This window comes from Cherax quadricarinatus, chromosome 31, assembly GCF_038502225.1.
Source record: "Cherax quadricarinatus isolate ZL_2023a chromosome 31, ASM3850222v1, whole genome shotgun sequence".
Classification (NCBI taxonomy): domain Eukaryota; kingdom Metazoa; phylum Arthropoda; class Malacostraca; order Decapoda; family Parastacidae; genus Cherax; species Cherax quadricarinatus.
The window spans coordinates 26,753,709-26,770,364 of NC_091322.1; the positions used below are offsets into that span (position 1 = coordinate 26,753,709).

General features: G+C 35.5%; 2 protein-coding genes across 10 annotated transcripts in view; one reads left to right on the top strand and one right to left on the bottom strand.

Annotated features, from left to right (window-relative positions):
• Dic1 (Dicarboxylate carrier 1) overlaps positions 1 to 8,941 on the top strand; it is a 62,364-nt gene extending 53,423 nt beyond the window's left edge. For all 7 annotated transcript variants that reach the window (XM_053788697.2, XM_053788750.2, XM_053788717.2 and 4 more), the window contains one exon: positions 556 to 8,941. In XM_053788697.2, the coding sequence (XP_053644672.1) occupies positions 556 to 663 (108 nt within the window). In that variant the 3' untranslated portion in view covers positions 664 to 8,941. The remainder of the gene's footprint in view (positions 1 to 555) is intronic.
• Positions 8,942 to 9,705: 764 nt separating this feature from the next.
• The window catches only part of RhoGEF3 (Rho guanine nucleotide exchange factor 3), a 548,785-nt gene continuing 541,834 nt past the window's right edge, over positions 9,706 to 16,656 (bottom strand). For 2 of the 3 annotated variants that reach the window (XM_070090286.1, XM_070090288.1), the window contains 3 exons: positions 16,395 to 16,513; positions 11,672 to 11,800; positions 9,706 to 10,905 (listed from right to left, as the gene is read on the bottom strand). In XM_070090286.1, the coding sequence (XP_069946387.1) occupies positions 10,823 to 10,905; positions 11,672 to 11,800; positions 16,395 to 16,513 (331 nt within the window). In that variant the 3' untranslated portion in view covers positions 9,706 to 10,822. The remainder of the gene's footprint in view (positions 10,906 to 11,671; positions 11,801 to 16,394; positions 16,514 to 16,656) is intronic. The other variant, XM_070090287.1, reaches the window with a different exon arrangement.

The following is a 16,656-nucleotide window of genomic DNA, read 5'->3' on the forward strand; positions in this document are numbered from 1 at the left end:
AAAAATGATTTCCTTCCACTCACTTTTATCTTAACACACACACTTCCGTGCTGGATATCCAAACCCCTTGCCCACAAAACTTCTTTACCCCCCTCCCTCCAACCTTCCTTCCCTCCACTACAGATATACGTATACACCCTCCAAGTCATCTTATTTTTCTCCAGCTTCTCTAATGTCCAAACCAACTCGACAGCCTGTCCTCAGCCCTCTGAGTAATACTTTTAGTAACCTTGCACCTCCTGATCTCCAAGCTACGAATCTCTGCATAATATTTACACCACACATTGCCCTCAGACACGACATCTCCACTGCCTCCAGCCTCCTCCACTTTTCACACTCGTATATATTTATTTGTATGTTTATTTATTTGTATATTTATTTGTTTAATAAAAAAATCTTTAATGTGAGGTCATCGTCTGAAAATCATAGACTTCACAAATGGATGACCTAAGAATTCATTTCTTAAATTGGAAAAATTTTGAAAGATTTTCACTGTAGAGATTAAGCTTATATAGAATATATGTAAGCTGTAATTAATGTTTAATTTTCTTTCAGGGATATATACCTGCCTTTGTGCGTCTGGGACCACATACAATCATTACATTTATTCTGTTTGAGCAGCTTCGGAAGAATTTTGGAATACTGAAAAAGCCAGTTCAATAAAAGTAGGTAAATATAGCTTGAATTAGGTGTATATTTATAATGTATTTCTTACTAACATTTTCTAGAAAAAATTATATAGGATAGTATTTTACTTAGGACATATATTTCCACACAATGTTAAGTTTTTAAAGAGAAATTTATTACTATAGATATAGCTTTTAATACCTCACTAACAAGTGCTTCCAGATATCGTGACAATGCATTGTACAGTAGCATACGAGTGTCTGTATATTTTCAATAAGCTGATTTATGTCATCAAATTCATATTAGGACCAGTATAAATCTCTTATTGCTGTTACTACTGGCTTTCACTGTGTTCTTCCTCAACTTATGTGATATTGATTCATAACAGACTTCTTCATTTATGATGATATAATAATGATCCAGGATGAACCTAAACGTTGTCTACTACTTATTTCAAATTTGTGAAGTTTTGATTTTTCTAGATGTGAGGGATTTATTGGTGACATGATAATTGAAGTAGATTTATACAGTAAGGCATAGTACAAAATATTCTATGAGTACGGCATATGACTGTGTCCAGTGATGTACTCTGGCCATTGATGAGGAAAGGAATATGTTTATGCAAGCAGTTAAATTTTCCTCAATCATACTACTGTTAGCATGAACTTTTGCATTTGCCTAGCAGAGTTGTGAGGGCCTGGTTCTGGCTTCTTGACCTGTGTATGTGAGTGTGATTATTTATTTTAGTTACAGGAGCAGAGCTATTCTTATGATGTCCTGTCTTCTGTGTTTAAATTGTCATAGCATTTGTTCTTTTACCAGTGGTTGTAGCACATTCTCTAGTACCTCTTCCTCTTGGATGTAATTTTAGTATTCTACCAATCTGTTTGTGAAGACAGACTGTATAGTATTTCCTAAGCAGTGTTTTTCTCACTCTTCATTTGTGGCCTCTTCTTTGTGTTGATGGTATACCTGGAAGGTGTTTCAGGGGCAAATGCCCCAACTGCCTGGTCCATCACCAGGCCTCACAGCAGATCAGGACCTGATCAACCAGGCTGTTACTGCTTTCTGCACACAAACCAATGTATGAACCACAGCCTGGCTGGTCAGGTACTGACTTTCGGTGCCTGTCCAGCTCCCTCTTGAAGACAGCCAGGGATCTATTGGTAACCCCCCTTATGTATGCTGGGAGGCAGTTGGACAGTATTGGTACTGTGAAATCTTAAATTGTTTTCTCAAATCCTTTTATAATCTTATAAATATATGGTTATCATGTCTCCTCTTTTCTTACTATTAATTAATGAGGGCTTTTTTTTTAACTAAAATTATTAAATTTGGGAACCATTTTGTAACATTTTTTTGGATTACAGGTTTCCCTCCACATTCGCAAGGGTTAGGGGATCAAGAACCTCGTGAATGTTGAAAAATCGCGAATGTTTGGTGCACAAATATATTGTAGGGAAATATAATAATAGCATTTACTTAGCCTAACAATACTGCTTCCTTAACCTATTGAACCATGAACAATCATAAAACACATGAAAACATCATAAAATATTGTACTAGTGCCAGCCCTTTGGTAAAGAAGAAGAGAAAGATTATAGAATTCAAGAAAGAACTCGTAGCAGAGTACCAAAGTGGAGGAGGAAAAGAGAGGGGAGAATGTGCCTTCTTCAGTGATTCTACAATATGTACGATACTAAAGCAGCACGAGTCTATAAAGGCTATAGCGCCAGCCAGCGATAAAGTATAGCATTAACAGTGTAGCAAGTAAGTTAAGCAATTAATTGATAGAAAAAGGACGGCACGAACCTAACTCCTCCAATGTTGTTGGAATTATATAGGGCAACTGACAACACTGCCGCCTCTACCACCTCAGCTGCTGCCGTCACCACCACCATGTAAGGCTTATGCTCTCAATGGCCCTTATACATCCAACATCAACAACAACACAGCAACACTCGTGACATACTTAATGACGTATTTTATTCATTCTAGAGAATATGCCATGTTTCTATGTTATTAATATGTATTGTTTATCATGTCATATTAGATGAATTGTGATAGATAAATAAGCCGTAGAGTTGATATTAGTGTCATATTGAAGGACTATCATGTCCTATCTCCAAACAAACTCTGCCACCGCCACAATTCCTAACATATATAATGACGTATGTTAAATATGATTGGGCTGCTGGGAATTTGTGAATGTTGAGGGAGACCTGTATATCTATAATATTTTTTATTTTTTAGTCATGTATACCACATCATTGCTGCATATTCCAACCTTGTTCATGTTGTTATAAACAACTTCATTAGCTGCTCTGTTTGTCTTCATTTTTAATTTCTTTTTTAAGTTTTCTTGGCACAGTAACCTTTTCTTCAGTTTTGACACTTTCAGTAACTTGTGATTGATTGATATTATCTGTTCTGGTCCTTAGTCAACATTACTTGGCTTTCATTCATCTCTGATTTATATGATCTGCCTCCCTTCTTTGAATTTCTATATATTTATTTGTTGTATCTTGATTAATTTTATATATTATATGTATTTGCCTTTGTTTATTTTGTGCAGCCTCAAACTCTTATATTTACTACTTGAGTTTATAGTTCATTGCTTTTTTTTTTCCTTAGCATATTGATTGTATCTTAATTGGACATAATTTTTACTGTTTTTTCATGATTAGTAAAAGCCAGTTATTCTAAAAATCTTTGTAAGCACTGGTATATTTTTTCTTGTTCTTTGAAGAGGCAAAGGTAATTAGTAATTTCTGGTATCTGTAGTTCAAAATTTGTAGTTATATCTTCTAAAATAATTTTCCCTATGGGCACTCAAGGATGGCACCCAAGCTAGGGTAGACAAGAGTTCAAACTATGGGAGAGCATAACTCAACTCTCAGAACTCATCAAAGGTATATCAAAGATATATATATGCTCAAGGAATTCGTATGAAAGTCAAGTTGTGCTAATAACCACACGTTTGAAGCACCCTTAGCAAAAATGGAGGGGGAAGAGAAGCATGTTATTCAGCTAATGGTTTCTGTCAAATCTTGTAAACCCTCCCATTCTCAAGTATCGTTTATGTTTTCTGTCTTTATTCATGGTCACTTCCCCTCATTGCAAATCTGTTGGCTCATGAAACTCCTATCCACCCTCTGGATACAGTTTTATCCAGTAATACTCGTTTTATTCCCCGTGCATATACGTATACATACACGTATATACATGCTTCATCTGTGTGTGTTCCATAGAGAGAAGTGCTTCCTACTGATAATGCTATATTAACATGATGAATAAGCCTGGCAGTGTTTTGATTTATTCAAAAATTGGATTCATATCCTCTATATGAAATATAATTATTATTTCATTGGTCTTTTAAGAAGCTTTTGTTGTGTATGTTAAGGGCGACATTCATATCTTAAATATGTCAGCTTGGGATAATGAAAAAGCATTGAAAGAAAAGCCAACAAGCACATTTAAAAATTACTCCAAAGCTACTTTTCATTGATTTTTTTTAGAAGTGCTGTTTGTGGATTACCACTTGGCTTATTTCGATATTTTTATATCCGGAAAGGTATAACACTGGCAGATGATAAATAGACACTCAATGAAGTGAGGTCTTCTGTATGAAACATTGGCTAAGACATGATGCTGGATGTTGTAAACCAGAATCATGAGATACAAAAGCTAGCCATTTGTAATTGTGATTAATGTTGGTAATATATGCAGTATCTTTGTCAGTTGTTTCAACACACCAGCCGCATCTCATCGAGGCAGGGTGACCTAAAAAGAAAAGTTTTTCTTTTTAAATTTAGTAATTTATACAGAAGGGATTACTAACCCCTTGCTCCCAGCATTTTAGTTGCATCTTAGTGTTATTATTTCTATTAATTGTTTTATCAGTAATATTATAAACACCTTGCTGCATTAAGTGTGTTTTAAACATTAACATCTTACGGATGATCTTTAATATTGTCTACAGTTTCATTATTAGAATATGGGGAACCAATGCACCGCTTCTAGTTTGTGATTTATAGATAAAATCATTTGGTAATATCAGGAATATGTAGAACAAGCCCATCCAAAGTAATAGTACCCAATCAGTGTTATAGCTTTTAAAATCCATAGACAAAAATTCAGTTAAGAAAATACATTTCTAAATCAATTTTGATTATGCTCGGTTTTCTTTTTTACTTTTTTTTTCCAAACTATAATGATAATGCATATACAATAGTTAGATATTATGAATGATAGTAAGGATGTTTTGTATTGTGTTAGTAAATATATTTTAAAGAGGATTCATTGAATGATTATACTTGGTGTTGTAAGATTTTTCTGCAAACCAAAATCTATATACATGGATAAAAAAAAATTGTCTTGGAATAAAATGTAAAGGTGCAGTGTATTGTTATAGGTATATTTTATCTAAGGAAGTGCATATATATGCAGAATATGGAATGCTGTACTTTGTGTGATGTAATGGGATGTATTGGTTAGTTGGTGTGCAAGAGGGATAATTCCTGTTAATGTATAAAAAATCAGCCATATCACAAGTAGACTAGAGTAGCATATGTAAGATATAAACATACATGTTATAGTGTTAGTAGATAATACAGTAAAATTAATACATGATGGTTTTGCTCGCTGAATTATTGGAGAAACGACATTGAATGTAAGACTTAACTTTGCAATGTGAAATAAGAGTACAGTGCATCTCTCTCATTCAATTCTTAATATAATGGATGAAAAGTTGAACCAGTAGAGAATGGTGGGTTTAACAGTGATGGTTTTCCATCTGATCACTCAGTGTAATTAATATTGTTTCTGTGGGTGGTGATTGTTTTCTGAACAAAACATTAGCTCAAATAGGATGTTGGATTTTGTGAATCAGAAAAAATTTACAGAAGCTAAATTCATGCATGATTATGAAATTAATATTTGCAGTGTCTTCATTATTATTGTCATTTCTATTAATCTTATTATTTATAAGTACATATCAGACTTTCTATTGATAGGTACTGATGGTGTTTGTATTCTTAATTATATACAGTAGTTATTGACTATGACACCCTTTAGTGACTTTCATAGCCATGGATCTTCCTTAGAACCCAGAATTGCATGAGGGCACTTATTTATTGATCAAACCCATTACCATCTTTCTACTTAACCCTTCTCCTTGGTAACTCTTGACAATCGCTTTACCTTGAGCATAGAACTGACTTCCCTCCATGGCATAACAGTACTTTTTGTAAGTTGCTGGAATGCTTAGTTAACAATTTTTTTTTTTCCAACAAACCGGCCATATCCCACTAAGGCAGGATGGCCCAAAAAGAAAAACGAAAGTTTTTTTTTTTTTTTAATTTAGTAATTTGTACGGGAGAAGGGGTTACTAGCCCCTTGCTCCTGGCATTTTAGTCGCCTCTTACAACACGCATGGCTTAGTTAACAAATATTTCGTGTAATACTTGGAAACCCAAAACTCTCCTCACCTCACCACTTTGGTTTAGCAAAGTGCCATTCTGTCATTGACCCCTTAATTTTCTTCACTACTTACGTCCATAATTTCTCAGCTGTGTCTTTAGCACCACTTTCTTCCTGACATAAATAACAAATTGGATAATGTTCAAGTGATGCCCTATTATCTCTCATCCCACTCTATCTATATGGTTCCCATATCCATGAATGAGATACTATCAAATTTCTTGGCCTTCTCTTTGATCATTTAATGTCATGAAAGTCTCGCATAGCTTTTCTAAAAGCTGGTTATAGTTGCCAGGTTGCACTATCAGCTCATCATATCTTAATAGATTGTCTTGTCTATCAGAGAAGTAGAGTTCATTTCTGACCTCTGCCATGCATTGAAGCACTAATCTTGTCTCTATAAAAGCAATTTTTAACATAGACTAACTCAATGACACTTGACAGAAACAGATTGCAACATCTTTTGACTTCAACTTTGCACTCACATTAAACACCTTTCTTCACTAACTACCACCCTTGCACACCTCTACTTGCAGCACCACATGTTCCGTACACATTTAGTCCTTAAGTTTTAAATGCCTGTATAATAAATAAGAATGATTGGTTATCGTATTAACTTAGTTTTAAAATATTTGTTATTGGTTTGCAAAATCTAAGGTTTGAAGAAATTTTGACGCAAAGTCTGGTATTATCAACAACATTATTTGTATGGCCTGGCAAACCTTTTTAGTTCATTTGTAATTAGCTGAAGCCATAATGTCTTCCAGTTATAAGTGATATATATTAATAAGTTGAACATAAAGCTAAACCTTGATGAGAGTAAGGTGTCATTCTGGTCATGAGTTATACTGACACCTGGGATCAGATAGTAATAAGGTGTCATTCTAGTCATGTGCCATACTGATACCTAGAATTAAAAAGTAGTAAGGTGTCATTTTATGTGCAGTACTAATGCCAGGGATCAGATGTAGTAAGGTATCATTCTGATGTGCTATTCTGAAACCTGGAATCAGATAGTAATAAGGTGTCATTCTGGTCATGTGTATTACTGATACCTGGGATCAATTGGTAGTAATCAGTAATTCTGTTGAATAAGTCACAATGACATGGCTGGAACAATTGACAAATAACCTGCACTTGAGAAACGTAACGATTGGTCCAGAATAGACTAAAACATCTCAAGTTTCCTAAGTGTAGGTTTTTGTGAATTGTCATTCTTATTTTGTGCAGTGCTAATACCAGGAGTCAGTTGTTTTTAGCAAGGTTCATATTAAGTTACCAGTACTAGGTGGAAAAATTATGAACATGGGTATGTAAATTGGCAGAGCAGTTGTGTATACTACACTACTATCCTGATATTTGAAATACAGCATAGCATTGAATTGGCGATTCTGAATTGTTAACACCATTGTATACAAGTGTAAATATGAAGTATATACTGTGCTGTATGTGGTCTTTTGGTGACTGTCTTACATCTATAATTATTCCTATTATTATTATTACAATACATTCATCCAAGGAATTGGACCTATCCTCCCTTTCCTTGAATAATTTTTCCTTCCATTTCCCCAGGTACTGTACAACCCTTATGGGGTTAGCACTCCTCTTATGAATGTAATAGCAAAAATACATATGACATTTTTCTTCTTTTTTTTTTTTTGTTGTTTAGCACTTGTTTACATTAAATTCCATCATCCATCTGTCGCTCCATTTGCTCAGCTTATCTCATTATTCTTATGTTAATATGTATAGTAATTTTTATTACTTATTTTAGAAAATTTTTGCATCACCCATGAATATATACATGCAGTTTTTATTTTTCTGGCAAATCACTTATTCACAATTTTTTTAAGGGAAATATTGATCCTTGTAGGACCCCATTTCAACTTGAGGACATAGTTTTCAAACGGAAAACCCCTCATCTTTTATAAGAGCCTTCAGGCTTTTATTGTTTTATAGTTGCCAGCAAGACAGATGTATAATTTAAAGGATATTCCCTATCCTCTTTTTTAAATACTGGCACAATTACAATTTATCTCATGAAATGCACCGAATTTTTTTTTTTTTTTTTTTTTAGGATAAAATTTTTTTCCCTTTTGTTATTAGAGTTTAGAAGTGAAGAATTTAGAAGTGATTGTTAGCCAATACTGTAAGTTTTAAGAGCATCTTTTATTGGACATATCTAGTATGCAGTCTATTAATATTTGTATTGTTATATATTTATTTAAATTTTATTCAGATATGTTTTTAATGCATGAAAAATTTTTAAGAATACATATGGAAAATTTTTGTTGAAAAATTTAAAATTCTATTTGTTCAAGGTTTGTGTGAACTCTTTGTATATTATGTATTAATAGTTTAGAAATCTGACAATTTGATACCCAAATGTTCACACGTTTTAGTTATCTTTATGGTGATGCTTAGGCAACCATTGGCTTCATCAGTCCAATTCAGAGAATAATACTGTACAAAGTAGAAGACATGAAGAGGTAGATTAAGGTGACCAGTCCCTCAGCTTAGATGAACCTCCTAGAGATAATGGAAGACGTGTAGTAGTGCGAGGTGATCAATGCATCAATCTTGCTAAATGATTCAAGACTTAAGCCCTGATCACCTTAAACTGCTTCCATTGACTCAACAAATTTATAAATGTTCAGTACTATAAATCTCTAGTACTATTTTCTGTATTGGATTAATAAAGCCATTGGTAGGTAAAACATCTCCACAGTAAAGGTACCCAAGTGTTGCATATGTCTTAGTCATGTTGATTGTATATTTTGATTATATATTTTAGGTTTGAAATTATCAGTTAATAAATGCTTACACTGCACAATTGTATGAAATCTCTCACACTGTACTGAACTAACTTTATATTAGATCAATTGATCAGATTTATCTTTGGTGCCTTGTCTCAAGATTCAGTACTACTGCATTGTACTCTGCCTCCTGCCATCTGTATTGAGACACTAAACTGGCTCCTTTCCTATTTTCTTTATTTAAAATATGGAGGGGATTTGATCCAAGTAATTGGAGCTATCCTCTCCATCCTTGAATTATTATTATTATTATAATCAAGGGGGAAGCGCTAAACCCGGAGGATTATACAGCGCCTGGGGGGGGGGGGGGTATGTGGAAGTCATTCAGGCATAATTCGGGGAACTGGAGCACAGATCCAATTCCCTAAATCAAGAGCCCCTCACCAACATAAAGGAACCTTCCTTGAGGGGTCCATCCTTGAAACTTGTTCACCCCTCCCCATTACTTTTAGTGGAGTATAACCCTTGAGGGTATAGTGCTCACCATGAATATATTGTAATCATGGAGCAGCACTAAATCCTTAGGGGTCTTACAACACCTGAGAATTGGGAAAAGAATAGTTTCAATAACATCAAGATGTCACCTTGGAAGGGATGCATGAATATCTCTATTCCTTACTACACATTATCAGTTAAAATATTGGATCTGTGCTCCAGTTACCTGAATACCTTCCACATCCATCCTCCCCCCAGGAGTTGTATAATCCTATGGGTTTAGTGCTTCCCCCTTGATTATAATGTTAAAATAAAAATCTAGAAACTGGATTAAAAAAAATGTCACTGAAAGAGGAGTTTATCTATGTACATTTTTACAACAATTACATATATTCATCACTGTACAAAGATTTAATAGAAAACAAGGTTAAATAATATACACAATTACTAAAAGATCATACAAATGTCTGATGGTCTTACAGTAATTATTAAGATATCAAGCTTCAGGGTAAGGTACTCAATTGAGATATATGCCACATTATTAATGTAACAATTATTTGGTTGAGAGTGATCTTTAACTTACAGAATTCAGCTGAACACCTCTACATAGTATTAAGAAACAGCACAAACCTGATACTAGGCACATACAGCTGACATTGGTTCAGGTCAATACAACTTAGTTGATTTTTTTTTTTTGTTTTTTTAACATCAAATGGCTAAATATTCGATGATGAACCTGAGTATTAATACATTAAATGGGAAAAATAACTACAACATTGAGTGAAACTAGACTTGTCAACACAGAGGCCATATTGTGATTAATCTAATCATTATATTTTCTAAACACCTGCATTTTTATATCCAGATAAAAAAAAAAATGGCACGTTATAAAACCCTACCTAGTGACAACGCACGCTCCTTTTATTTTGTAGAATGCAAATTTATAAACAGAAAATTTCATGGCAAGATATTTGTTGCAACCTAAACCAGCAGGTGGCAAACTAATTATTTCATCCAAGTTACATAAATTACATGAAAAGTTTGACCTTTCACTTCATTCATCAAATCAAATTCCAGACTGCTTATAGAACATTCAAAGGATGACTAGACTCTTCCAATCTATCGTCAGTTTTATCATATACTTCAAAATATCCTCAAAACATATTCATGATTAAACATTTCAGCTTTGGTTAAATGTGCATCATTCACAAAATGGAGTGAGCACATCTTCCAGTGTGCAGAGATATGAAAAGGAATTACCATACCTTATAACACAATCACAGTAGTAGTAGTATCTTTATCTCAACATCACTGTTGAGTCTTAAGATCAATGAAAAGTACACACAAAACCAAAATCACTTTCATACACTTAAATGTCAGTGACTGGAAAATTAGTGTTTAAATAGCTTTAAAGCTAATGACCTTCAGCCCTCATCATGAGATTTCACACTCAATGCTAATCCTCATACTGGATGGTGCTGTATTTGTGTCGCATTTCGTCCAGATCCTCTTCCTTTTTTGTGACCTCCAAAACTGAACCATAAACCTAAAAATGTAGAAGTAGGAAGTTTAAGTAAAGTTCAAATTAATAATCAAGTCCTGGCAGACATAAAATAAAGAACAAATTTTGTCAAAAACCATATACTACATGTGTTCATTCAAAATTGCATATAAAAAATAATTTTATAGTGCCATGAAGCAAGATTCAATTAGTTATTAATTTTTAATAACTAAAATCACACACAAAATAGAAACACGAGTAAAATATGAGCAAATATTAAACATTAACAGCATATAAATTAAGTAAAGCTAGCATTATTGGTAAACCACCACCAAACCTGGTAGTCATAGTTTATTAAATGAATACTATCCAGTAACCAGTTTGTTAAGAAAATAAGCCATCTGGAGGGAAAAAGAAACTGATGAATTTTGGTTACCAATATTACTAAGTCTGTTACGTACACGACTCATGCTTATGAAGTTTTCATTTTACCATCTAAAAGTAACTGCTCACTAAGTTTCATAAAGCATCAATTGTCAAAGCTGTGCAAGTACAACCATCACCATACCCAACTCTATATACAATAATCCCCTCAAGGGAGGTACCTGCATGCCAGTAAGGGGCTCTTGATCCAAGGAATTGGACCTATCCTCCCTTTCCCTGGATCGAACCTGTGCCTCCCCTTGTCCCAGGCACTGTATGAACCCTATGGGTTTTTACTCTCCCTATGAATACTATATACAGTAATAGTTTCTGTTAGCAGGTAAGAGATGTCTAATTTAACTTTCTGAGGCAAGCTCATTACACTTGCCTTTCTTCTTTCCCTCGGGTGGCTGAACACCTGAGGGAAGGCTATTGGAGCGGATTTCAGGATCAACATTGACTAGAAGTTCAGCCTGAGCGTAAGTCATGGCCTGTACACGCTTGTGCGATTTGGTCGCTGTGAGAAGACATACCAAGCTATTTCAGGTAGGTCACTGATTTATAATGTAGATACATAATAGAGAGAAACTAAAGAAAACACTAAAGTACTTAACCTTAAAAAATTACAACTAATCTTGTATTGGTACAACTCATGGAAAAGATGACTTTGTGAAAACTACAGGCTAAAATTTCTAATGGCAAGATGGAATATCCCAAGCACACACAAACACCTTAGAAATATGATAGCTGTACTAAGGTGCATAAAAATATCACCAGAATAACTCTGAACTAACACATGTAACCGTGTCAGTTTTTTTTTCTTGCAGTTGCAGTCTGCCCATATTTAGTCTTTATAGATTAAGAATAGGGTAAACACACACACCATACCCACTGCCACCTCCTTGCAGGTGCTCCTACCCTTCTCTGACATGTGATGTGCTGACAGCAGTGGAACACATTTCAACTGTTTGTCCATTGCTTCAGCCTTTTCAACTTTAGACGAGTCTATTATTAAAGATTGAATGTATTTTTAATTAATCAAGGAATATTTTAACTTTAGTGTTTTTTTTATTTTTCTTGTGCTTATTGGTATGACTGATTTTAATTTTTGAGGGACATCAGCTTCTACTATAAGTGTAATTACCAATTTGTGTTTGTGAAGGCTTGATACTCTGCCTCCTAGACTACTTGGATCAGCATCACTGATTTCCAACCCCTTTGGCCTTATCATATATCTCTTGAAGTTATGTATTGAGTTTGCCTCTGTCACTTCCCATCCTCAGACTAAAGAAATACTTCCTTACATTCCTATTGCTCATCTGTCTTCAGCTTTCACCTGTGTCTCCTTGATCCTGGTCCCCTCTATACAGTCTGCCCCTATCTGTGTTATCAATTCCTCTGAGGATTTCATGTGTAGTGATCATGTCCCCCCTTGTCTTCTCTGTCAAAGGTTCTCAGGTGGATTCCTCAGTTCTGATACTAGATGGGGACTCTTCAAGTTTTTGCACCTGCTTGACTGGGCATGGGCCCACTTCATCCTGGCACTGCATACTCAATGACCAGTCTGAATGCCCTTTTCAGGTTTGCTAATCTTGCATGTACAAAGCATAGCTTAATGACAGTGCTGAATGATCTCAAAACATGAAACAGGTGGGGCATGAATCCACAGCAGATGAGTCCATGGTTTAAGCCCCTGTTCTATGATTTGTTTACAATCATGTTATGATTTCACTAGTCTTAATGAATTCGTATGTCAAAGTGCTCTGCAAATTTTACTTTTTTTCCTTTCATCTTTTTCTAGCGAAGCTCAGAAATTCAGTGTTCTTGAGGTCTTTCATTATCCTTTCTATTCCTTTACCCATTATATTTCTCAGGAATACTGATGTCTCACACCTTATATTTTTTATTTTTTTTATTATCACACTGGCCGATTCCCACCAAGGCAGGGTGGCCCGAAAAAGAAAAACTTTCACCATCATTCACTCCATCACTGTCTTGCCAGAAGGGTGCTTTACACTACAGTTTTTAAACTGCAACATTAACACCCCTCCTTCAGAGTGCAGGCACTGTACTTCCCATCTCCAGGACTCAAGTCCGGCCTGCCGGTTTCCCTGAATCCCTTCATAAATGTTACTTTGCTCACACTCCAACAGCACGTCAAGTATTAAAAACCATTTGTCTCCATTCACTCCTATCAAACACGCTCACGCATGCCTGCTGGAAGTCCAAGCCCCTCGCACACAAAACCTCCTTTACCCCCTCCCTCCAACCCTTCCTAGGCCGACCCCTACCCCGCCTTCCTTCCACTACAGACTGATACACTCTTGAAGTCATTCTGTTTCGCTCCATTCTCTCTACATGTCCGAACCACCTCAACAACCCTTCCTCAGCCCTCTGGACAACAGTTTTGGTAATCCCGCACCTCCTCCTAACTTCCAAACTACGAATTCTCTGCATTATATTCACACCACACATTGCCCTCAGACATGACATCTCCACTGCCTCCAGCCTTCTCCTCGCTGCAACATTCATCACCCACGCTTCACACCCATATAAGAGCATTGGTAAAACTATACTCTCATACATTCCCCTCTTTGCCTCCAAGGACAAAGTTCTTTGTCTCCACAGACTCCTAAGTGCACCACTCACTCTTTTTCCCTCATCAATTCTATGATTCACCTCATCTTTCATAGACCCATCCGCTGACACGTCCACTCCCAAATATCTGAATACGTTCACCTCCTCCATACTCTCTCCCTCCAATCTGATATTCAATCTTTCATCACCTAATCTTTTTGTTATCCTCATAACCTTACTCTTTCCTGTATTCACCTTTAATTTTCTTCTTTTGCACACCCTACCAAATTCATCCACCAATCTCTGCAGCTTCTCTTCAGAATCTCCCAAGAGCACAGTGTCATCAGCAAAGAGCAGCTGTGACAACTCCCACTTTGTGTGTGATTCTTTATCTTTTAACTCCACGCCTCTTGCCAAGACCCTCGCATTTACTTCTCTTACAACCCCATCTATAAATATATTAAACAACCACGGTGACATCACACATCCTTGTCTAAGGCCTACTTTTACTGGGAAAAAATTTCCCTCTTTCCTACATACTCTAACTTGAGCCTCACTATCCTCGTAAAAACTCTTCACTGCTTTCAGTAACCTACCTCCTACACCATACACTTGCAACATCTGCCACATTGCCCCCTTATCCACCCTGTCAAACGCCTTTTCCAAATCCATAAATGCCACAAAGACCTCTTTAGCCTTATCTAAATATTGTTCACTTATATGTTTCACTGTAAACACCTGGTCCACACACCCCCTACCTTTCCTAAAGCCTCCTTGTTCATCTGCTATCCTATTCTCCGTCTTACTCTTAATTCTTTCAATTATAACTCTACCATACACTTTACCAGGTACACTCAACAGACTTATCCCCCTATAATTTTTGCACTCTCTTTTATCCCCTTTGCCTTTATACAAAGGAACTATGCATGCTCTCTGCCAATCCCTAGGTACCTTACCCTCTTCCATACATTTATTAAATAATTGCACCAACCACTCCAAAACTATATCCCCACCTGCTTTTAACATTTCTATCTTTATCCCATCAATCCCGGCTGCCTTACCCCCTTTCATTTTACCTACTGCCTCACGAACTTCCCCCACACTCACAACTGGCTCTTCCTCACTCCTACAAGATGTTATTCCTCCTTGCCCTATACACGAAATCACAGCTTCCCTATCTTCATCAACATTTAACAATTCCTCAAAATATTCCCTCCATCTTCCCAATACCTCTAACTCTCCATTTAATAACTCGCCTCTCCTATTTTTAACTGACAAATCCATTTGTTCTCTAGGCTTTCTTAACTTGTTAATCTCACTCCAAAACTTTTTCTTATTTTCAACAAAATTTGTTGATAACATCTCACCCACTCTCTCATTTGCTCTCTTTTTACATTGCTTCACCACTCTCTTAACCTCTCTCTTTTTCTCCATATATCAGTGGGAAAGAGCCAGTGTTATAAAAGAAAAAAAGTGCTGGGTTACATGTTGTGCACACAGAACTTTTACAGGTGATGTCTATGGAAAAAAAATTTAGGAATTTAATATAAAAGATGTTTTAATTGTTTAATTATACAAAAGGTGCTCATCATCAAAGAGCATCATCACTCAAGTACTGCCAAAGTGGCAAGTAAAAACATGGGTTTTGCAGAAATATGATCACTGTAACCTCAGAGGTAAAAATGCACCACAGGCGACATATTATTATATATCAATCCCAGATTAAGCAACAAAACAAATCTCAAAACTCAAATGGATGTTGAGTTCAGGATTAAATCTACTGCCTTACTGCTATAAGCTTTCATCCTCATCCTAAGAAGCACATACAGTACAAGGTTTTGCAAAAAATATAAAACTAAATGTGAGGTAAAGTTTAGGCTAAAGTGAAAGGTTACTTCTAATGTATGGTAAAATGCAATATTAGCAAAGGAATCTCATCCCTCCCAGGTAAAATAAAGTTTTGGAGAAATGAGGTTTCATGAGTCTCTTTAATGGTTAAGGTCAAAAAGTGCATTTTCCAAGGTATCATTGTACCAATGCATGTCATCCCATGTCAAACTGTATAGGGCATAAAAGTACATGCAATATTCCAGAATTCAGGTCAATATTGTTTTAAGGTACAGGTCAATCATAGCATGTATCTACTTTATGGTATAGTACCTTGCAGTCAGAAGATTACACTAGATCAAATGAAATGGAAGGAATTTTTGGAGGCAAAAACAATTACAAAAAAGTTTCGAAATTATTTTCTCATCATTTATGGAACGTAAATTTAAATAGCCTCAAAGGAAAAGCCAATTAATGCAAACAATCAGAGAAATTTAATCCACTGTTTACCAATGTATGCATATGTTTACATAGCAAAAACTACCTAATATATTATCTGTACTCTAAAATCTTTATTTTTTTCATTAAATTCTTTCAATTTAAAAAACACAGCAGTTAATTGTCATTGGCCTGTAAAGACAAAAATGAGCAATGAAAAGATAAAAAACAAAGCAAACCTCCAATCAAACTTGAACTACAGTACTTACTTCGAGGTCTCTTAGGTCTATTCCTTTGGTTGCGAGCAGCAACTTTAGCAAGATGTTTTGCTTTCTCTGCCACAACAAATCCTGCATATTCATCTGCAGCTACTAATTCACGTTCTCTTCTGTAACCATAAATTATTGCAAGGAAATTACTAGGATGTAAGACTAACAATGACAAGTTTGCAAAAAATAGTGTACAAGTACAGTAGGGTACATTATAGATAAGTTTTTAAATCACTGGCCGTATCCTACCAAGGCAAGATTC